The 24399-nt window shown below is 45.4% G+C and overlaps 1 protein-coding gene across 1 annotated transcript in view; it reads right to left on the bottom strand.

The window, feature by feature from the left end:
* LOC147703615 (microfibril-associated glycoprotein 4-like) overlaps nt 1-24399 on the bottom strand; it is a 742150-nt gene that overhangs the window by 84038 nt on the left and 633713 nt on the right. Inside the window, exon 3 of the mRNA XM_086931960.1 lies at nt 9057-9205. Coding sequence (XP_086788086.1) covers nt 9057-9205 — 149 coding nt within the window. The remainder of the gene's footprint in view (nt 1-9056; nt 9206-24399) is intronic.

Raw genomic sequence — 24399 nt, 5'->3', positions numbered from 1 at the left:
AGATTTGTGGGTGGTCCTTTCACCTTCTAGGCAGGCTCTACCTTTGTCTAGTGTGCCATATATGTTCAGACTTTTTGACTTTTAATTTCTCAAATGCAGCCTTTACAAAAGCAAAACTTATAAGGGGCTAGCAGACTTCTTTTTTTCTCCTGATAGCTGTACAACCACACATCTTACAATGGTTTTGATTAGCCATTGAGGGGGGAGTGACTACTCTGTAATTTGCGAGTCCAGTTTTTTAAATAGTTGAAGCGTCCTTCCCAGCCGGGACACCAGCAAAGGACTGTGTTATACACAGAACTTAGTAATATACGTCTTTATTTGTCCACGTGTACAGGGCCGGCACTAGGCATGGGCAGTGTGGGCAGCTGCCCAGGGCCTTGCGCTCAGCCCACCAGCATGGGGCCCCGCACCGATCGTGTGTCCTGTTGTTTCCCTACCGATCCAACTAAAAGATGGGTGTCTCCTTGCAATTAGGGTTCATGGGAGGGGTCCCCACCCCGGGCCTCTCAGGGATGGTGTCTGGAGGCCTTGGGGAGGGAGACGCTTACTCTTGCCCCAATTGCAAGGAGACTATTTAGAGACACTGCGGGATGCCTATTGTCCAGCATTATGGCACTCCCACAGTCGGAACTTTTAGCCCGCAAGCAATTGTCACACCTATCGGGCTGAAGGTGTGAGAATTGCTTGAGGGCTGAAAGTTAAAACTGCGGAGGCACAAAAATGCTGGACAATGGGCCTCCCGCAGTATCACTGAATGGTCTCCTTGCAAGGGGTCACTTATGTAAATTAGAGGGGCCTCTCATATTCCCTTTTGGCCCAGGGCCCGCAAATCCTAGAACTTGCCCTGCACGTGTAACTGCAAACTCAACATTCTAAACCAGTCTTCAGTGCACTCTGCTCTAACACTTATGTCACAGTTCTACAGAGTCCATTTGGAGCCAAAAGGATTCCATCATTTCTAAATCGCAAGAAACTACATCTCCCACTCTCTGTTAAATAAAAAATTAAATTATTTACAAAATATTTAAATACATAGACATATACAATCAAATCTCTTGAATCAATCTTCTTGGTGCTTTAATTGTTAGACCTGATCTTGCCCCGTTCCCAATGTCCAGGATCTACATCAATGGTGTAGAAGCAACAGCAGTTACTGATGTTTCAGACAGTCTCTCATTCAACTATTAGATTTGATGAACAATTAGTCTTGTGCCTAAAATATGAAGAGTCTCTGGTAATAGATTTCGCAGGGCGCTGGGCAGTCATCATGTGTCCCTTAGTAGACACCACTTGAAAAGGTTCTGCATCAAAAGTAGCATCAAATTTTGTTTTCTGCATTTGTTGTACGAGCACTGGATCCCTTTTCTTGAAGATGATGTTTTTCGCATTTCGTCTTTTGTCAGCATATGATTTCATCTTTTGTTTGTTAACCAACTCTTTCTCATGAGTTTCTGTCTCATCTTTCTTTTATTTATTGGTCCATTGAGGTAACTAGGAGTGCATTTCTCTACGAAACAACAGGACTCTCACCTGTTGTCGATTGGGGAGTTGAATGATAAGCTGTCAAAGTAGATTTCAGCACAGTTTTCAGATTGAGCTTCTCAAGAGTTGCACTGCTTTCTTTAGAGTACCCATGCAATGCTCTACAAGTCTATTGGCCTGCTGCCAAGAGGGGTGCTCTTCTGATGCTTTATAACCAAATGGTCCAAGAAATCTCTGAACTGTTGAATATTGAAAGGCGGTCCATTTTCAGAGTTAACTATGGCTGGAACATGTCGCAAAGATGCATCTAATCTTTTAATGACTCGTTCTTGAGTAGAAGATGAAAAAGATCTTTAATTAATGGAAATCGTAAGCATTCATCAATATTCAACAGCAGATGATGTCCATTATCTGAAAAAGTCATTGCCTATTCTCTCTCATGCATGCTTCAGGAGTTCTGACATGTTCAAGGTGTGGTGAGTAATTTGTATAGAAAGGCAGTTGCATAGATGGTAGACCTTTAATTCCTTTTCAACCCTGTCATCAAGGTAAGGAAGCCAGACTCAGACTCAGTCTTGGAGATCTTGTTTTGTGGCAACAATTCCATGATGTCCTTCGTGCGCCACTTCAATTATTTTTAGTCTCAGACTGTCCACAATCTGGATTTTTTACCCTTGTAGTGTAACTTCTTCCTGAGTTACGTACAGTTCATTCTTGATATTTGTGATATTCACCACCACTTTTGAGCAGTCGAGTGTGCTGGATCCAGGACTGATGTGTATTTATCCTTCAACTTTAACATGTCCCTTTCATGGCTTGTGGCAGTGATAATCAGGGCTAATGAAATGGCAGCTGGTGTGTTGATTTTACAATAAAGTTGAATCGGCCTCAGCCATCTTGGATGGAGTACCGAGACCTTGTATATGTACTCTGGAGTCAGCAGGGTTCTGATCCTTCCCTGGACAATGCACAAAACAGTAATTAAACTCCTGCAACCGTAGTCCCCATTGTTCAGAGTGAGGAGGCATTTTGGCTTTTGGATTTCCAAATATAATCAGTAAAGCTTGATGATCAGTTAACATCGTGAAAGGTTTTCCTTACAGGAATACATGGAAATGTTCATTAGCCCACACCACACCACAGCTAAGCTTTGTTTGTCAGGTTGTGAGTAAATAAGTTCTGTTTAGGACAAACTTATACTTGCATATGCTACAATATGCCTTCGAGCATTTGGGTGTCCACTGTGCTGTGCAAGACAGCACCTACCCTGACGGGGCTATTGTCAATAACAACCTCTGTATGAAGCTTTGATTTGAAATATACCATTTTATCGGCATTCTCAATCGCTCGTTCTCACATTCACATGCCCAATGAAATGAAACATTCTTTTTTGTCAAGTATCTCAACGAAGCACTTACAGTGGCAAAGTCTGGTATGTATCTGGAAATAACCGACCATGCTGAGAAATGAACACACCATAGAAACATCTTGTGGGGATCAGCATTTGACAGAGCTTGTGTTTTGGTCATACCCCTTCAGAAAAGATATGGCCAAAGAATTTCAGCTTTGTCTTTTGGAACTCTCACTTTTCTGCACTTTTCCCACAAGTAAAACCTGCTTCGGCAAGCAACAAAAAACATACTTGAGCCAGAGCTTTATGGTGTTCTTTTTGTGTAGCTCCACAAAAGCAATAGGTCGGTGCTGTAATTGAATGCAATCATGAGAGGCTGTATCATACATTGAATGACGTCTTGAAACAGTTCTGGAGTGGATGACACACCAAAACTTGGTCTTTTGTATGGCAACAGACCAACATTTGTAGAAAAGTTTGGAATGTACCTGCAATCGTGTTCAAGTTCCAACGGATGATAACCTTTATTTAAATAAAGGAGATAGAAGACCTTTGCACCATTTAATTGCGTTATCATGTCAGCAATGTGTGGGCCTGGATGTCATTCTCATTCAATTGCCTTGTTAGCCTGACGCATGTCAGCTCATATGAGTACAGCTTCTTTATTGTCCTTTTTGGGCATTACTGCTATGGGAGTAACCCATGGGGTTGGACGAGTAGACGCTAACAATATCATGCTAAAGAATCCAAGTTCTTTCTCAACAGCTTCTTGAAAATGAAAAGCAATTTGTCGATGTCTTTGAGCAACAGGACGGACGTCCTCATTATTATTCAACTTTACTTTCATAGTCTTAACTTTTCTCAAACCATGAAATAATAAAGGGAACTGACTTACTATTCCGTGATGAGCATTGATGTTGTGATTCACAGAAAGCAGTCTCATATTAGCGGTAGTGCTAAAATTGAGTCGACAGGCACTTGACGCCATTCCTTGAAGCACATGGATGAGTGCTTGCACCTTCCTTTTCTTGTTTTTCATAGTCGCTACAAATTAACCTTGTTTCTTTAAGGGTGTTGATGCAGCCCATGCATACACTTTGGTTTTCACTGGCGTAAGTCGCGGTACTGAGGAGAATTCATTGTATTTCTCCTCAGGCATAATGTTTATCGATACACCACTGTCGATAATGAAAGGTATCAAACAACCATTTTCTTTTGGTGTAATCTTCAGACAATGTTTGAAAGACTTTGGGGCTTTGGTATGTTGATCTTTCTTTGACTGACATTTTTCTTAACAAGAGGCCAAACCAACATGCACACTATTTTCTGAGGTAACAATCAACATGGCACAATCATTTTCTTCGCTCTCAATTGGTACTGATACAGAAGAACTGTTTGATGATGATGATTGGAATGACCATTGATTTTGTTCAGTGTTGATTTGTCTTCACTGATGTCACTGCCTGACCTTGTGGGTGCTTGTCTAAGGTTACTTCTCTAACTTTTCATGGGCCAATTTGTTTTTGTACCGTAATGCAATTACGTTTGTTTTGGCTTTGCAAACTGTCACAAAATGGTTCTACTTTCCACAGCCTTTACATATTTGCCCAAAAGAAGAACATTTACATACATGTGGAAACAAAAATTCACCTCTAAAACACCATTTCTTTTTACGGATAGGCATCACCTTGTGGGAGTCTTTTGATTCAGTTTACTTTTCACACTCATGTCCGATTCATTCTGAGCACCTCTGACCTCTATGTCGGTAGCTTGTCTATCAGCACACTCTTCAGCTCTGGCAGTCATTCACACCCACTCCAGACTAAGAGTCACTCTCAGAGTTTGTCAACAAAATGAATCTGACAAGCATCCATCAATAACTCTCAGACACATAGCTTCTTTATAAAAAAATTCACAGACCTTATAATGTCTGATGAGTGTGTTGACTCTCTCCACAAGTTCATCAGTGGTTTCTCCAACTTTCTGGCATTCCTGGTCGAAGATGTATTTTTCGCAATCAACATTTGGCATTGGATTAAACTTGAGATTCAACACTTCTTCAGTCTGACGATATGTACTTCTTCATGTGACACAGCAGTGAGGCCTTGTAACGTGCTGGCCTCAGGATCATCTTTAATGATTGCTGGAAACCTTACTTCCTTCTCTACCAGATTAAAAATTTCACTATTTCGAAGATATTGAAGACTGTGGTGATTTCCGCGCACTTGTTTGGTCTGGGTTGCAGCGCCTGGCGCTGAGGTCGTACTGGCTCACTTTACTCAGGTTCTGGTGAGCAAATAACTGTTTCATCCTGTGGTAGCTCTTTGCGCACTCTCTGTCTTCACTACATTCTAATTTTAACATTAATCTGCACTTTGTGGTTATCAAGTTGTATCTTCCTTTAGCGTTAACGCTTCAGATTACACATGACTGTATATTGCGGATCAGCTGAGTACCTTTCCAAACGGTCGATCATCGATATGAAGATTTCTTTGCGATGTTTCTGTAGTTTTTAACTTTTTTACAGAGGCTGGAGTTGCGCTTTGACTCCACATGCGCTAAGCGTCGGTTCTGCATTTTGATTGCAATGCACGTGGCACACACAAGCAGTTTGCTTGGACCACAACAAACTCTTTGGGAGATCACAGTCGATCTGTGGGTTACTGATCCCCTAACTTGTCGCCAGTTGTGGCGTCCTCCCCAGCTGAGGTCCAGCAAAGGACTGCATCATACACAGATCTTAGTATTATACTTCTTTATTTGTTTGCATGCAACTGCAAACTCAACATTCTAAACCAGCCTTCAGTGCATTCGGCTCTAACACATCACAGTTCTATGGAATCCATCTGGAGCCGGTCTACAGAGTCCATCTGGAACCAAAAGGTTCCCTCATTTCTAAATCGCAAGACCTTACAATAGTGAGGTCATTTAGCCCATTTTCTGAACATCTGGGAAGATGCCATGTCTTAAGGATGTGTTCATTAAAAGGTCTGAAACCTTGTGAAGATATGGAAGTTCTGTTTGATGTAAGTGGTTGGGGGACGTATAATGATGCAGTTTTCTGCACTGTTCCATCTAGTAAGAGATTTGTGCACTTCTCTCTGGCATCGTGGGCACCAACGTTAACTTGAAATGTATCTGAATTCATGCACGTTTTTCTCACAAACTGTAACCGTCAATGTGGTCTTCACATAGTCACATTCTCCATATTAGTGAGCACCTCAAGGCTGGATACCCTGTTGGCACGTCTTGGTGCCTTTGGTTTTTCATCAGTGCGTCTGACCTGGTCCACTCCTCCTTCGTGAACCTAGGTAGTTGTGGGTTTATTGTAGCAACTCCCTGCTGGTGGTTGATTCTTCTTGTGGCAATTGTTATCCCATTGGACTTCCTCCTGAGCTTTGGAGTTTGCAGGGGGCTGTTGACAGGCAATGTTTGCACTGCCTTTCTTCTGGAGGTATCCTTTTGCCTACCCATCCAGTCGGTATTGTTGTTGTTGGCCTGGGCTTTTGCCTGGAGCTGGGTTGTGTGGCTGTGGTGCATTTCTGCCTAAATACACCAGGTATAGTGCCATGCATGCCGCAGTGTTTGTATTCAGGGTTTCTGTGTTCCTTTTCTGCTTTTCCCTTTATGCTTTGACTACCGGGCACAAGGTGTGGTTCGTTTTTGCTCCCTGTAGTTCATGTTTCAGGTGATGCTGCCTGGCTCCTGATTAGCTATAGGGCTGTGCATTGTAAACGAGTGTGGTTCTGGTGGGGTGCTATTCACGGAGATGCTAGCTCCCTTTGCACAATCCCTCTCATGTTATGGGGGCATTGGGAGGCGATGCTCGAGGCACTCTTCTAGTTGCCCCTCACTTCTGAACTCTTGTGGTCCTCCCGAAGATACCTCTAGTCCCTGTTGCGATTTATGCTATCAGTGCGGGATAGGTTTGGTAGCTCTTTCTGATTCATCTTTCTGGATTGTGTGCTGGGTCCTCTGACCCTTTAACTCTTCAATTTCGGTGTGGGTTGAGTGGTTCACCACTTCCAGATATAAAGCCTTAGCCACCCAACCACCCTCCCCCTCCCCCATTCTTGACTACATTCCATCTTGCCACCATATGTTCCAACCTATAAAATATCTATAGGTGCCTTTGGAATGCAGAGAATGAATACAAAAGCTTTGGGACTGGGAGTCCGTTCAACACCTGTGAGAACAGACAAGCACTTCCCCCCTCCCTTCCAAAAGCATGATGGGCCAGGGCACTCCCACACTATGCGCTTAAAGCTGCCTATTTGTCTACAACCCCAGGAGCAACCTCCAGCTAGCTTCCCCTATTCGAGTCAGACACTCCCTGGTGAGGTGTGCCCTATGAAGTATTTTCAATTTCACCAGTCTAAATCCTGTTTTGGTTCACACTCCCTAGGAGAGCTCATCACCTCTTCCCATTTGTTTATTATATTTTTCTATATGAGGAATATAGCTTTTCTGGGGAGTGGCTCCAACAGTACCCTGCCTTCTATTGGCATAGATTCTTCTAGATGGGTTCGATTTTGGAATATGGGCTGCTAATGCGTGGCAAAGTTGTATCCACCTGTACGACTCAGTCTGCTAGTTCGTATGCGTCCCTATGCCATTCCCATGTAATGGGTCCCTCTATTCCCCTAATGTCCCCGAGTTTAATGACCGATCATGTCCCATTTTGTTAACACCTTCACAGTGCCCACCTCTCTTAATATATCTCTGACCCAAAGAGGGGTTTCTCATGTCGGAATTTCTTCCCATTTGGGCTCTGATAGTTTTTCCCAATATTTTCAATGGTGATTTGGTGTAGTCAGATAGTGACTTTGGTTTTTCCGAGTGTAGGAGGCCGCTAAGTAACCTTTTGGCACCAAGATATACCTGCCTACTCTTAGACAGGATTTGTGCAGTAGAATTAAGGCCCACTCGTTTCTTGGCACCATCTGGTGGAGAGGTGTGGCTCAATGATTAGAGCGGCAGACCCTGATGCAGAGGTCTAGCCAGGGACCAGGGTTCAATTTCCCGCCTCGGCGGGTCTTGGGCTCAAAATTCCACGGACCTGATAATTCTCGCCTCGGTGCCTATTCCAATCATGGAGTCCCACTCTGCAACTCTGGGCAATAGCTTGCTTAGTCTCCACAACGGCCCCCGCAATGCTAAGGATGCCTGGCCTCCACCTTGGCGGTGCCCAGGAGTGGACGCCTCACAGGGAAAGCCAGGATGGGTTCCACAGCGGTATTCGTACAAGCGCCTTGAGACCCTTGGGGGTGAGTAGTGCGCTATACAAGTATCAATTTACAATTTACATCTTCAAGGCCAATAGTATTTTTGGATATCAGGCAAGCAATGCCCGCATCATAGACCCGCTGACTAACTTTGCGGGTGCTATTTCTGGCAAGTGGGTAGGAATAAAAAAAAAAAGTAAAATGTAGAAGTGAAGATAAATAGCATGAAAATGAAAGTTTATGTGAAACTGAATCTGAATTGATTCCCATTTTAGTCAATATGTAAGAAAATTATACTTAAAAATGCACCATTTTGTAACCATTTTTAAAAGTATGTTCTTTGGACTCCTTAGAAGAAGTTGAGCTTTCTTCTTTTTCTCATGTGGTGAAATTCGGCATTTTCTAAGCACATCACATACTACTGATTGCTTACTAACAAGAGCGGTACAGGGTCACATCCTCTAACCCAACACATAAGCTTTACGGCTGTGAGATGCAGCCACCATCCTAAAGACGTTTATACCATTTTACCCAGCTTCGCTGCTGTTCCGTGCAATAATTCTCTAAACTATCTCACTATCCTACAAGAGAGAAGGCAGTATAGGGCATGAAGCTCACATGCATCCAGCAGTATGATAGTCCACTTGACTAGAGCATCCAGTGTATCAAAATGTGTGTAACCTAAATGTAAAAACTACTAATCTTTGTGGCTCCACTAAGACCCTCATTCTTCTGAGGTCTAAACAATGTGTACCAATTTGTTGAGCAATAATTGACACCTATTATCAGTTGATAAGACAATTTGTAATGTATGCAAACTAAGTGAACCCATTATCAATGTAAAAAGAACCCCGAATGAGGTATTTTACGTAGAAAATATATCAAATACTTCTGATATTATGTTCACATTGATGAATATTCATGAAACTGATCAAGTAGGGCGAATTTCAAGAGACATAACATCTTAATGGCCAACCATTTCCAGAAATACTCACCGTCCACTCCCCTCCATCGGTGGTCATGTCACAATAGACCGGAACAGGTGTTCCAGGTCCAGCTGGATAGATCAGATATACACCATCGACGTCATCTCCTTGTTCACTGATATCATCACAATCCAGGGGGAAGCCCTCCCTCTCTACCACTGAAAAAGAGACTGATTGATAACAGTGTCTAGAAAGGTTAGAGCTTCACAACAACTATAAGGATATTACAGTCAAAGAAGATCATGATTACACATCTCATTACAATCTCTATCAAAATTACAGTATGGGGTAAGCCATCACCTGGAGTTTCCGTCTGACTTCTGACAGTTGCATTACACAATCAACAACACAAAGAAGCAGCGAGAAGTATCTACTGGGGTAAACCCTAGGTTTCCCAAATTATAACCTAGAATCTACTCAAAGGAGGGTTAACCCAATTCTAATAAATCTCATCTCATATACAGTTGTGTGCATGACTGCTCAAATATTCCACGTGATTGAGCTGATGGCACCCAGGTTAATTAGTGCCCACACCACATGTCTTGGATATATTTGTGGGGTGCTCACACAGAGGTACCACTGATGACGTGCTTCATCATTGGACGCACATCCAACTCACCTAGTGTGAGTGGGTGAGCTCTATGCGCTTGTAAGCATAGATCTTAAAAAGTTAAATTGCAGGGCATTGTTGAGCGAGTTAAATTTGCCTCTCAGATCCTAAAGCACTGTTTTAATGAATAAAGGCTAGGGCAAGATTAAAAGCAGTGAGGTGTCATAAGGCTTCAATGGTCCTTGACATCAGAACGTCGACGTGTTTCAGCCGTGTAACTGCCCACAAGGTTCAATTGGTTTTTTTCAGGACCAAGATAAATCCCTGCGTGATATAGCTGGCCTTTCCAGCATATTATAATGCATTCATAGTACTTTTTTTAGAAGCATGCACGTGACATACAGACCATACATAAGGACCTTTTCCGGTAGTGGACAGGGTTAGATACAAATCTTTCTGTATTATTCACAAAACTCTGTATGAAAGGGATCTCACTATCATAAAAAAACTATTTTGATACTGTCCTCAACGGGTTCTACGGTCTGTATAAGCCTATCTGACAAAAGTCCTTCAGATAAAGAAATCTAGATAGGGGGGAATAAGGCTGTGCTATTTTTTTTAACAAATGTTATTAATTATCTCCGATGCAGCGCAGACTTATTCACTTTAAATACATCAACAGAGCCTACTACACTCCAGAGAGATCATGCAGGCACGGGCTCCATGAGGAGGCGTCCTGTGAGAGGCGCCATGCCCAGACAGCAGACTTTTTGCATTTGGCGTGGCACTGCCAAGGAATATATGCGTACTGGGAAGACATATTCAGGGAGCTGGGGAGAATTATAAAGGCGGAACTGACGCCAGACCCTGCAGTGGCACGCCTAGGATATTCCCAAAAACTCGCCAAGGCAACACGCAGGTTGGTGGATATGGGCATGCTTATTGCTAAACGGGTGGTAGCACTATGCTGGATGAGAGGACCGGTGCCCACAATTAAGAGATGGTCACATGACATGCTGTATTGCTGCACACAGTCGGAGAACTATAACAAATTACTCCCCCCCCCCCCCCCCCCCCGTAGCAGACCAAAAAATTTCTGGGGGCTATTCATGGCACAGAGGCTTAATGGAAATGGGGACACCGAGCGGGTGGAGATAACGATACAAAACATAGCGGAACTGCAGCACGGGGATCCACTACATGCAGTAAACACAGCAAGTGGGAGGGGACAAAGAGGGGGATCACGACTGAGAGGGAGGTCTGGGACACGGCTCATTTGTATCAGTGAGTATGCAAGGACGCTGCCTGCCCCAATCGGGTTGTTGGCATTACAGCTGTGTAATTATTGGATATGAGGGGCTCAGCCCGCGAAAAGGAAGATGTGTTAAGGTGTATGATTGTATGCATTTCTGTTTCTATGCAATAAAATTTACAAATATATAAAAATAAAAATACATTATCTCCGATGCAGCAGCTTAATGCATAGTCATAAGGCAATTTGTTTCATTTGGCATTAGTTTTCTCACATTCTTTTCACTTGCTACATGAGTGGTCAATTGGAATGCCCAAGCAACAATAAGTTGACAACAATAACTACATTCCCTTGAGACATCTTGTTAGTGGGTCTCTCGTGTAGTGCTGGGTCGTGTGTATTATTAATTTCCTAGTTGTGTGCACAGAGTAGGGTGATGCCAATGAGGTGTGATATTTGATTGTCTCGTGGTGGCTGGCAATTATGCATATGTATTTGTTGTTGACATGTTTATGTCAGGAGGGTTAATTTTTATTCTGCTTCTCTCTCCTCGTCTGGGGGCTCTGGTTCTCGGTATTCTAGGTTGTGCACTAGGGTCTCCCGGGCTCTAGCTAACTCTGTGTCGTAGCCCTCTTCTAGCTTCTCACATCAATACTCGGCCTTCACATCCCGCCCATTTCAGGACCTCCTTACGCCAGGCTGCTATCCTAGGACCTCTACTCATCTTCCAGTTCCTAGTTATCTGCCGTTTTGCCAAAATGTAGGCTAGGTCTTGAAATCTGCTGGTGGCCTTAGTTTTAGTCGAATCGCGGGAACGAGCCCAGGAGGCAGCGAGCCAGAGTGCATGTCAGTTCTTTGTCTATGACCTCGCTCACTTTTTTGCATTTCTTGTTTACAAAATTCCTGCAACTGGGGGTAATCCCAGAACATATGTATTATGTGGGCCTGGGGTACATCGCATCACGGGCAGGCCGCGTCCTCCACCTGAAAATATCTACTTATGCGTTCGGGGGTCAGGTATGCCCTGTGCAGGACATAATAGTTTATCAGTTTAAAGCGTGCATTTCCGGATACTATTTGTGTCCCAGCTAGTATGTTATCCCAGTCCTTGGCAGGATGAGTATGCGCTATCTTGGCTGTGACTTTGGCATTCTCTTCCATTGGCATTAAGAGCTCAATCCAGCTTGCCATGTTTCACGAAATTGCTCAAAACTTGGCTTTTTCCATCACACTTAAAGTAAAAGGAAGCTTGATTACAACTAGCCGGTTTCAGAGGTTCACCGTAAGCGCTAAGATACTTTGTATTTGCGGGCTTAATAAAAGTTGTAATTACTTACTTACCCACTCACAGTAGGTGAGTTGGGTGTGGGTCAATGATGAAGCAAACCCCATGGAATACCTGTGGGTGAGGAACTAACAAACATTTCAAGGAATGTGGCGGGGCACTAATTTACCTGGGTGCCATCCGCTCGCTTGGAATATTTGAGCAGTCACACATACAACCATACATGAGACAAGATTAAGGAGCATTGTGTTAACCCTCCTTTGAATAGGTTCTGCATTACATAATCAGCCTTGACAAAATTCAATCAGAATGGTCCCGTTTAAGGCAAGGCAAACAAATGGTGAAGTAAAATGGAGTGAAAATACAGTGACAAGAGTAATGTCATTTATACAATGATTCACAACAACATAAAACCATAAAGTAGAAATTGGCATTGCAAAACAGTTTTATACAATTACGTGGAAAATGTAGCTAAAAAATGAGTCAAGGTTTCAGGCCATAGGCAAGTAATTGAGTTGGGCCATCCTCAGGACGCCAGTTGTTTGATAATATCAAACACAAGGAGGAGATGATGGAGAGTGCGCTGAAACTTTTCAGACACTCACCCCTAGTCACAGATATTGGTTGAATCTATTATCAGTCTTTAGATTACTTCGCCATCTCAGTTCAGACCCAACCATATACAAATCAGTCTTGACACTGTGCCTTATGGGAGCAGTCCAGCCCGAACTGCCAAGCCAGGTCTTCCTGGACTGGAAACAAGCATCCTGGCACCAGTTTCGGGGTAACACCCCTTATCAGCAATGCTAGCTTCAATCCAGTGGAAAAGTGAGCAAGGAACCCACGTCTGGGCATAATCCGCCAACTTAGGGAGAACAAAGCAAACACAAGGAGATGATGGCCGGAGTGCTGAAACTTTTCAGATACCCATCCCCTGTTACAGATCTGGGTTGAATCGATCATCGTTCTTTAGTTCACTTCGCCACCCCAGGTAATATCAACCACAATCCAAGTAAATTAGAATGCTCCTAACTGGCATGGGATGCCTGTCTCCACATGCAAGTAAGTAAGTAAGTAAGTTTATTGTGCAGTTAATTAAACCATTACAAAAATTGATCATCTCTATAAGCAATAAAACCTCAGTTTAAAAAAAAAAGGCTGGTAGCCACAGTTAAAAACACACGTTTAAGATTGCAAAGAAGATCCACTCCCCCGGCCTTGACGACCCATAATCTTGTTTCTTCATTTCTGTTGGCAGATATTAGCAGCAGTTCATGAGATAGAATTACCCCCCTTATCAGAGTCTTGGCTGCAAAGTGGTGACAGGCCGAGAGGTGCAAATTTAAAATGCATAGTTTAAAGTCCATAGTGCCACCTCAACGTCAGTTGATTTGTGCAAAAAAATTCATATAGTTAGCTTATTAATGCTTTCCTTTGAGGCTTAAATGTGCAAAAATTCTTACAATTATGAGCGTAAAACACTGTTACGGCTGTATGCGCTTTTTGAATCGGAGGTCAGCTGCAGTAAAATTTTTTATCAGGTAGCAGCTTAGTTGAGTGTCTTCGCCAGAGAAGCTTGCAAGCACCACTTGTCTGCATGACCGTATTTGTTTTTTGTTGAAGATAGGTCTGAGTAGTGACCGGCACTCCCGCATCAGCTCACAGCAAATAGTTATAATATGGACTATGTCCTCCTCTCCTTCTCCGCAAAGGCGGCACATTGCTGGCTTTGGAGGGCAGAGCCAATGGGGCAGATGGTATTTCAGAAACTTCTCTTTGGAGGTTCTGGAGAAGTTAGAAAGGAGGTAGGCTTGAGGAGTCACTTTACTGTAGGATTGTATAGTGAGCCAGCCATGTGAACGTTCTGTCAAGGCCGCCTTGTCTTGTAAGATAGACTCTTTAAAAAAAATTTAATTTACGATTTTCTTGAAGCTTGCCATGGTCCCCGACGTTGCCCAAAGTTGCCGTAACCCCAACTAGTCCAGTGCAGTGTCCAGGAACTCTCTAGCTGGGCAAGTTTCTCTGGTTTCTACTTCTCTCCACAAGTAGAAGTTTAACTTTTCTGGCTGCCCTTTTTAGGGCTCGGCCTACGTCACCACGAAGTGGGGCGGAGCTCCGAGCTCTATTGTTATAAAAAAAAAAAAAAAAGGTTTCTTTAGGGCTCGGGCCAGAAACATTCCTTAGTGCGCGTGGTTGTTTTATGGCATCTGCATAGTGATTCGTCTTCGCTGTGCTGTCTTTGTAGTAGCCTTGATGCGATAGGCTATATGTGATTTGCGTCCGCCATTGTGGGCATTTTCTGTGCGGGTTCGCGCACGGCCGTCCATAAATATCAATTAGGAGCTGTCGGGGTGCCTCGTTAAGTGAATGCAGATGGCCGGGGCGCGTTCACCATTCAGCAGCGCTCCGCGCGCTGGCTCGCTCTGCACTGCAGCCTCAGCCTCACCTCTGCTCTGCTGCCAGACACTCAGTGCTGCTTTTATTTATTGTGCAAGCCGCAAACGCACGGAAGAGACTAGAGTCACTTTATCTCAACATTGGCAGTTGTTTTTAGTTCAGCTCGTCTGACCAGCCCTCATCTTACATCAGCACTTCCACTGCGGCAGCTCCCGAAATCTGGTAAAGACTGACTCGACTCTTCCAGAACTAGTCCGAGTTATTCGGCCCTTCTTGCCTCACTGCACACCGCCTCATCTGCCTACGTGCTGTAAAGCCACAGCCTTGGATACAGCACTTCATAAAAACAAAGTACATTACATTAAAAACCCACAGTGATGCAATCTGCAAAGCATGAACTTTTAGCTCAGTTCATCATCGTGAAGCTGACATCTGTGAGGCTAGCTCAGTGGGTTAGGCGCTGGTAGCAGAGATCTATCACTTAACTTTCCATTCTTCTTTTAAGTTTGAATTGGAAAACGGCAATACAATTTGTGTGTTTGCATGTGTCTGCTTTAAAAATTGTACTATTAATTACGTTTTGTCACCTGTAAAATCAATATAGAATATTAGTAAATTTTTTGGTTTTTCCAGGCTATGCCTCCAGGCTCATCAGCACAAGGCTGCATTCATACATCCTTTCCATTGCTTGTTACCTCATTAAGAATGCGGAAGTCGTCTGCTGTGAGTGTGTTTACGTCTGTCTTTGTTGCTCATGGGACATGAGGCGTGCAGAGTGGCGGTGAGTGCAGAGTGGCGGTGAGTGCAGAGTGGCGGTGAGTGCAGAGTGGCGGTGAGTGCAGAGTGGCGGTGAGTGCAGAGTGGCGGTGAGTGCAGAGTGGCGGTGACTGCAGAGTGGCGGTGACTGCAGAGTGGCGGTGACTGCAGAGTGGCGGTGACTGCAGAGTGGTGGTGAGTGCAGAGTGGTGGTGAGTGCAGAGTGGCGGTGAGTGCAGAGTGGCGGTGAGTGCAGAGTGGCGGTGAGTGCAGAGTGGCGGTGAGTGCAGAGTGGCGGTGAGTGCAGAGTGGCGGTGAGTGCAGAGTGGCGGTGAGTGCAGAGTGGCGGTGAGTGCAGAGTGGCGGTGAGTGCAGAGTGGCGGTGAGTGCAGAGTGGCGGTGAGTGCTGAGGTGACTGCAGAGTGGCGGTGAGTGCAGAGTGGCAGTGAGTGCAGAGTGGCAGTGAGTGCAGAGTGGCGGTGAGTGCAGAGTGGCGGTGAGTGCAGAGTGGCGGTGACTGCAGAGTGGCGGTGACTGCAGAGTGGCGGTGACTGCAGAGTGGCGGTGACTGCAGAGTGGCGGTGAGTGCAGAGTGGCGGCGGTGACTGCAGAGTGGCGGTGACTGCAGAGTGGCGGTGACTGCAGAGTGGCGGTGAGTGCAGAGTGGCGGTGAGTGCAGAGTGGCGGTGTGTGCAGAGTGGCGGTGTGTGCAGAGTGGCGGTGTGTGCAGAGTGGCGGTGTGTGCAGAGTGGCGGTGAGTGCAGAGTGGCGGTGAGTGCAGAGTGGCGGTGAGTGCAGAGTGGCGGTGAGTGCAGAGTGGCGGTGAGTGCAGAGTGGCGGTGAGTGCAGAGTGGCGGTGTGTGCAGAGTGGCGGTGTGTGCAGAGTGGCGGTGTGTGCAGAGTGGCGGTGAGTGCAGAGTGGCGGTGAGTGCAGAGTGGCGGTGAGGTGACTGCAGAGTGGCGGTGACTGCAGAGTGGCGGTGAGTGCAGAGTGGCGGTGAGTGCAGAGTGGCGGTGAGTGCAGAGTTGCGGTGAGTGCAGAGTGGCGGTGTGTGCAGAGTGGCGGTGAGTGCAGAGTGGCGGTGAGTGCAGAGTGGCGGTGAGTGCAGAGTGGCGGTGAGTGCAGAGTGGCGGTGAGTGCAGAGTGGCGGTGTGTGCAGAGTGGCGGTGTGTGCAGAGTGGCGGTGTGTGCAGAGTGGCGGTGAGTGCAGAGTGGCGGTGAGTGCAGAGTGGCGGTGAGTGCAGAGTGGCGGTGAGTGCAGAGCGGCGGTGAGTGCAGGTGCAGAATAAACAGTGTGTGACTATGCAGGGTGGCATTGGGAGTGTGCGGGTGAGCAGTGTGTGAATGTGTAGGGGCAGTGTGTGATCATGCAGGAGACACCACACACACATACACCACACACCCATAGCACACACACACACCATAGACCCATACACCACACACACACCACACACACATAAGGCACACAGAAACCACACACCTCAGTCTCTGAACACCACACACTCGTCACCACTCAACACAACACACTCACCACCACACTCACTCCCCAGGCTCACCCCCACAGACTCACCGCCACACACTCACCAGTACACAGAATACAACACACAGAACAACACACCCCCAGCCGTCAATGAATGCTTTCACCATGCACAAACACCAACAACAATCAGCCATCCGTGCACGCTTTTACCAAGCACACACCCACCAGCCGTCAGTGCACCCTTCCACCAGGCACACACACCTCCAGCCGGCAGTGCACTTTTCCACCAAGCAATTGCAGTATGGTACACTTTACTTTTAAACATATTCATATAAAACACAGCATGCCACCATTGGTAAAATTACAATCCAACCCACATAATTCCACTACACACCACATGCACACACTCCATAACACATGGCGAAAAGACATTGGCATTTACAATGCCATTAGCTCAAACTCAAATAAATCCGAGCCCGATTGCATTTCTAATGCTTGTTTGATCTTGAACCAGGTTTTAACAAAAGCTCCTTCTCGGGCTAGGTCCTGTCTTTGTATCCCGAATTCCAGCCTCCTTTGCGCCGGAGATGTATATCAAGGCAACCCATATATTATTCTCAGCGCTCTTGCGATGGTGCCATTTAATGTTTCCGCGTCCCTCCCATGGCTTCACTTCCATAGGTGATTGATGGTATAAGTTTAGCCTGTATCACCTTGGTCAGAGGGAGAAAGCTTGGGCCAGCGGTTATATATTTCAGGTTTCTTAATGCTACTGCTGTTGTAAATCCCCTCTTTTTTATTGCCTCAAATTGTGCTTTGTAATTGCCTTTGCTGTCGATCATGACCCCCAGATATTTGTACTCTTGTACGACTTCAAGCTTGACTTTTGCCAGGTGCCAGTTGTATTTTATTTTTATTTTCCGGTAATTTACACACATGACTTTTGTTTTGTCTTGGTTGATGCTTAGTTTGTTGGTATCTGAGTATTGAGATGTAATGTCCAGCAGGCGTTGTAATCCTATGGGTGTCCGACAGATGAGTACTAAATTGTCTGCATATAGGAGGTTGGATAGCTGGCGACCTCCCAGCTTGGGGGCATGCGCGTTGCTTCCATTAAGTTGGGCTGAAAGCTCGGCCATAAATAGATTGAATAGTGTTGGGGCTAATACACACCCTTGTTTTAATCCTGAAGTTGTGTTCATCTTTTTCGATAGATAGTCTCCTGCCCACAACTTTACTTGTACCCAGATGTTACTATGCAGAAGGATTAGTTGTCTTAGGAGCAATGATGGAATACCGAACATTTGTAATTGTTGCCAAAAAATGTTTCTGTTTATGTGATCAAATGCTGAACTGTAATCAATAAAGCAGGTGTACAGAGGCTGTTTGATTAAAAGTGCAGCGTCTATCATTAGTGAGAGGGCGGAGATGTTAGTGGCAGTGCCCATGTCTCTACAGAAGCCGGTTTGATTGTAGGGTATTGCTTTGGTTTCTGTGGCACATGTTGTTAATTCTTGAAGGAGAACCCCGGCATAATATTTGGCTTCCTTGTCCAAAAGAGATACCAACCGATAGCTCTTTGGGTCGCTCCTGTTGCCTTTTTTGTAAATGGGAGACATTATTGAGCCTCTCCACAATGAAGGTAATATTGACGTCTGCAGGATTCTATCAAAGACCGGTTTTAGAACTGTAGCCCAAAATTCAGGGTCTTGTTTGAATAATATAAGCGGAATCCCATTTGGGCCAGGAGCTCCTTCACGTCTACCTTTCAAGATTCTTTTGTGAACTAGGGTGTTTGTGATTGTGAAGTTCTGTCCGTATTCTGCCATAAAGTTTTGCTGGAGCGGTTAAATTTCCATACTAGGCGCGGTGGTGTTTAAGCCAATTTGGGGAGTCTGTTCTTTGTTAAAGTGAGATTCGAGGTAAGTTAACCATGCTTCTTCTGAGACATTGGAGGTGATGCACTGACCTTGCGCGTTAGATAGGGCAATAATCTTCTTCCAAAATTGTGCACTATTGTTGTTCTTGATATCGAACAGGAGTTTGGCCCAAAGAGATTCTTCAGCTTCCTTTTTGTTTTGCCAAATACGTTTTTTGCGAGTGGCTTTTAACTGCCTCAACTCTTGTAATGCCGTGGGATCTTTCTTCAACCTCCGCAGTGTGAGGTTTATCCGTGTTTTTAGCTTTCTTGATTTGGCGTTATTCCGTAGGTTGGAGCCTTGCCGTAGATTTTGCTGACATTTTATTCTCCTGTTTCGAGAATGGCCCTTTGGATCCCCGTAGTTGTTACGTAGGGCATTTGTGAATGCATCCCAGCCTCCAAATATGTCGTGGTTGGCTGCTTTCCCTTCTTCCCAGAGTTGTTTCGCTAGATAGAGGAGTCCTTCCGGATCGTTGGTGCTACATTTTACTCTTCTCTCGTTGTTGATGTATTCTGAGCAGAATGTGTTTGCTGGGGACAGTTTGTATGATGATGGCTCTTCTACCGTTATTTCCTGGGGTAAGTGGTCACTAAAATCTTCGCTCCCAATGCAATCGTTTTTTACTTTTGTGAACATGCAGCGAGAGCAGAATGTGTAGTCAATTGTGGACCTTGTTACTGCGTTATTGAATGTTGCTGTTTGTGGGCGATCTCCAGGAAATCTGCAGTTTAATGCACGTGCGCCCAGTTGCTCTAAGAACGACAAAAGGTTTTTTGAGATGTTTGTGAGTCTTCTGTCTGAGTTAATGTCTTGGGGCATTTCCTCCCAAGCAAATGGATCCTCCTCTGAGTTGATGTCATCTGCTCGTCTCCTCAGCATGTTTAAATTGAAGTCTCCTGTGATTATCTAGTTATTTGTTTTATCTTTTGTTATTATTTCACCAACTCTTCCTTTAGTTGTTGACTCCCTTTGTTTTTATCACGTGGGTGCAGATAGAGGTTTGCAAGTATTATATGTTCTTTACTTGTCTTCCCCTGTAGGGTAATTCGAGTTACTTGCATTTCATTTGGTTGCTCTAGGTTGTATGATAAGGGTTCCTTTGCGTAAATGCTGCTTATGGAGGTGTATGTGTATGTGACTAGACCTCCCTTGTTGTGGCCGAATTTAGCATTTCTAGTTGCCGGTAGATAGAGCATGTTAAAGCCGTGCAGTGCCGTAGGTAGTTCACTCCATGCTTCTTGGAGCGAAATTATATCCCATTTCGGCAGATAAGTTAGCAGTTCCGGGTCAGAGGTCTTGTCTCCCAGCCCATAGATGTTCCAGAAACAGATTTTCAATAAGTTCTTGTGTGGGGGTGCATTATGCTTAGAATGTCACGGTCTTCCAGAATTGATGTATATTGTCCTAGAAACACTGCTCTACTCTGGTGTTGAATTGCTTCTGTCCATGTGTGCCCTAGGTGCATTGTGTTCTCCGTTTCCCCTGTACTCTGTGCTGTTACAGCGCGCCCCTCGCAGTACTGAGAATAATCGTGGGCTCGGTTGTCCATGGCCAGGGTTTTCTTCTTGGCACTTTGATTCGGCCAGTAGGGGGTCAGGATACCTTGGTTTTGCAAGTGGCTGAAGTTTATTGCCCCATTTGTTGAACCTGTTTTGTTCCTTTAGGGCTCTCTCAGCTAGGTCTGGTGTAGCACATACTGTTTTCGTTGACTCTGATCCTGGGCGATCAGGTGACTCTTGGAACTCGACTGACTCCAGGTCAGTGGTTTTTGTTTTCTTTAACGTATTGATGGACCTCAGTAAATGCAGGATGTTGCCCCTGTTTAGTATATCAACCAGTCCCTTTGATATATACTCTGGGTGAAACATGATTGCTGTTGTAGCGCCTGAGTGCCCTATTTGTTGGTCCAAGATGTTCTCTGTCTCTGTTGAGGCCACTGCTAGCGGGGATGGCCCCAGTGATAGTGTAGTCAGGCCGAGTAGCTGGCTGTTGCTTACTGCAGTTTTCTCCATGCATGGTGCTGATGTTTTAGTTGTCTCCCCCTCCGCGCCAATGCTGCTCTGTGGTGTCTCCACATGCAAAACAGCAGTGCAAGAGAGCACTTGACATAACGTATCCATTATTAAAATCCAACCTTGGACATGTTAATGCATCTCTATGTGTTTTCCAGTTGTCTGTTAGCTTCAGACGGGTGATGAAATGATCATACACGAAGCTTTAGGGCCTTATTACAACTTTGACTTTCCTACAGCGGACGGTGCAACGCGCCATTTGCGCTGTCCACTGTAAGACTGCCCAAGCCATGGTGCTGCCGCCCGCCAGATTGGGACTTCAATCCTGATCTGGCAGGCTGTCTTGTGGCGGTCTGACAGCAGTGGTCTGTGAGGCTTATAGAAGAGCCGCAGACCGCCTCTGCCAGAGTGTCGACTGCACTTTCCTGCACCGAGTGGCATACATGCCACACCGTGCAAGAAATGGGGGTGCAAATAAAAGAGGGCATTACATGTGCCCCCCCACAGGCATCCCCTGGGCCAATTCTTGCAGGGGGCCCTAAAAGGGCCCCCTTTATTCCCATTATGCTGCACATTTCATGGTGGGTTCACCACCTTGAAAAGGGCAGTGAAATGGCAACTTGGAATATGTTCGGCAGTGCGGGCTGCGGTACTGCCAGCATATTCCGGCCAGTAAAAGACCGCTGGGCCAGCGGGATCCTTGATCCTGATGGTCCCAGCGAACTTGTGGCTGTCCTACCCCGCAGTCATAATACTGCAGGCAGGCCCGCAGTGTGGCAGTGGTCGGAACGGCACAAAGTGTTCGGCTGTCATATTGACAGCCAAACTCGTAAGAAGGCCCTTAGTGTTCAGCCCTGAATTTAAGAAATAATACCCCTGAATCTGCTATTAATTGAGAACTTAGCCTCTGAAACCTTAAAAGCAGCAGAAGTCAAAACCTAAAAGCCTACTCCTTAAATCAGGATTTCCTGACTTACCAGGTGTTTTTGGAAAACTCTGGGCCTTTTGTGAAGCCTGTTTAGGCGGCAACTTGAGCAGGAGTTCTCAGCCACAAGGGAGGTCTGTGGGTTTATACTGCAGGTCTCCTAAAAAGACTTACCAATGATAAAATCTGAAATGATTGTCTAAATAAAATTGTCTATTTGAAATGATTATCTTTTGGCTGATCTGGCATCTAAACAGGAAAGTGTTTTTTAGTAACAGACATTTGATTGGACAATTAGGTATGGCTGTTCAGCAGCAAGACATGTGATGATTGTTTTATGATAATTCGATTGTTGAATTTGTTTTAAGTGTTTGTGCTAAATTTTGCCACAGCACTTTCCGCAATTCCTCTTTGAAGGCGGGTTATAAGGCCTTTGGTTATGTGATGGTTTAGAGGGGCCCTTCACTCGTATTAGGAAAATTTCTCTTCCTACATTGCACATCTTTTATGTAGTTCAGTTTTTACATTTTTGATAAGGTAGTTTCCATTTTGGTGGCCTGGACACTGAATCATTCACTGGACCTTCCTAACTTGAGAATTGGGTTGAGGCTCATTTGTGGCTCACAGAAGATTGGTCTCCTTGATAATGGAGCTCTTCAGCCCTGAATGATTTGAACCTTCACTTCCTTTGCCTGGCTGTTGTATTCGTTCGTGCTGGTGAGTTCACATGGATGTGCATGGAAGTTGTCTAGCAATTAGACTTTGAGCTGTTGCACAACATTTCTCTCTTAATTTGAGATTGCACATCTTTCTCTTGAACCACACCACTACTCTGATTTTTGAGGTTGATGTTTCACAGAAGCCTCAAGAAGCTGCTTCAGTTCTTCCCAGCTGTTTGAGTCTTGTAGCTACACAATCCTCATATATATCACAAACCGAATCAATAACCTCTATAGTTTCACACAGGTTTAGATTCCTGCCCACTGCTATTTCATAGCTAGATTCTCCCCCAATAATTATCTCATTAGTAGGAGATGTATCTACTCTGACTATAACTAGTGAGCCCATTTGGTGATTCTTTGGTAATTCCTCCTCCTTTTCTACACTGCACCACGTCTCATTTTCCACACTACGCCATCCTGGGTTACAACAAGGTGAGAATTTACTTTGACTGTTTTTATAGGTTTTTCCGATCTGCAATCATCAGTCTCAACATAACCTAGTTTGTGGCTTCTCACTTAATCTCCTTAAAATTGGGAGAAAAAGCATTTCCTCTGCCATCATGTCAAGCCTTGGATTTAATTTGTTCATTTGCTATACACTCCACAACAGATCTTTTGAAACCCTCATATTCTTTATATTCATAAATTCCCGCTAATATAGATAGTGGAACAAGATGGCCAATGGTGAAGGAGCTCTTGCTGAAGGCTCTGGGGGTAAGGGATCGGCCATCGGCGTAAATCCCTGAAAAACCCAGCCCATCAAACCAAACCACCTAAGTTAATATTTAAAATAAATAGATCTGTACCTGCGACCTTTAATCACTGGACCCACACTGCTGAGGATACAAGCTGTGATCTTCGGCATCACGGTGGTGGATTCTAGGTAACGATCGCAGGCATCCTGACAGCTGATCCAGTGCTGGCTGACTGCATCTGCAGGGATCTCCCTGAGGATCTTCTCTAACCCTCCAGCCTCGGCCTCCATCCCCCACGACTGTAAACCACAGGTGGACGATCCGATCCCAGAGACACCTTCCTCACCCTATGCCCTCTGCCTTCGGACATGAGGTTTGGTTGAGCCCTGCTTCACCTTGTTGGGACGACGTCAGCCAACCTACCGGGGATGATCTGAGGTGCCCTCCTCTTCCCCACCCTCCGCCCGGGATCCTTCATTTTCTCGCTGGGACGACGACAGCCAACCTCACGATGGTGATCCAATATCGCAGGAGCCGCCCATGTCATCAGCCCCCCGCTCGGGATACGAGCCTGCTACCGACTTTGGGATACAGTAAGGGTGAGCCCTTGCCCCGCCCGCTGCAAGGGAGACTGTTCAAATGGATTCCCAATGAGCCCTGCCAGCGGAACTGCAGCGCCACCTCTCAAGGAGACCCGGCCGCCCTGTTTTGTAGGCTACTGGCCAGCCCTGACTTCCTCACCTGACCACCTTTCGACCAGATTACTCGAGTTTGGGTCTTGGCGTCCTAACTCAACCCATCTACCGGAACTGCTTGCTACTAGCCAGGTCGGTCTTCTTCTTCCCCTGACCTTCCCCCATACAGGGGTGCTGCAAGAGTCCTGACTTCCTTCTGGGGAAGGCCTCTCGAGTCTGGAACCTGGATGGTCGGTCCACCTCTGCCCCCAAGAGCCGATCCTGATTCGATTCACCCAACGGCTGCATGGACCCCTTGTCCTGCTGTCCAGAACCGCTTCCCTCCACCAATACATGGGTTGGAGCAGGCTGACTGCTTTTCCGGAGCATCCCGATAGTGTTGTAACCACAGGAGAGCTGTGTCCCTGTTAAGATTATGGCTTATGCGTGAAATATAATTTAGGTGGAGGGGCCGCTGTACTCCTACAGTGTGGGTCTTATCTTTAGTTGATTCCTGAACCTCACTTCCACTTTACTTACCTCACATTGCTCTTCACTGTGTGGCCATCTTACATTTTTTCCCTCAGCTCCCCAATTTCATAATGCGGCAGCCATCTTGGAAGGACCTGGCACACTGCTGCTGCCACTTGCATCTCAATATCCATCCTGGCATAATATAGA

The sequence above is a fragment of the Lissotriton vulgaris genome, chromosome 7 (assembly GCF_964263255.1).
Source record: "Lissotriton vulgaris chromosome 7, aLisVul1.2, whole genome shotgun sequence".
In the NCBI taxonomy this organism is placed as follows: domain Eukaryota; kingdom Metazoa; phylum Chordata; class Amphibia; order Caudata; family Salamandridae; genus Lissotriton; species Lissotriton vulgaris.
Note: the sequence above shows the minus strand (reverse complement) of the source record. Positions and strands in the feature narration are given on the sequence as shown.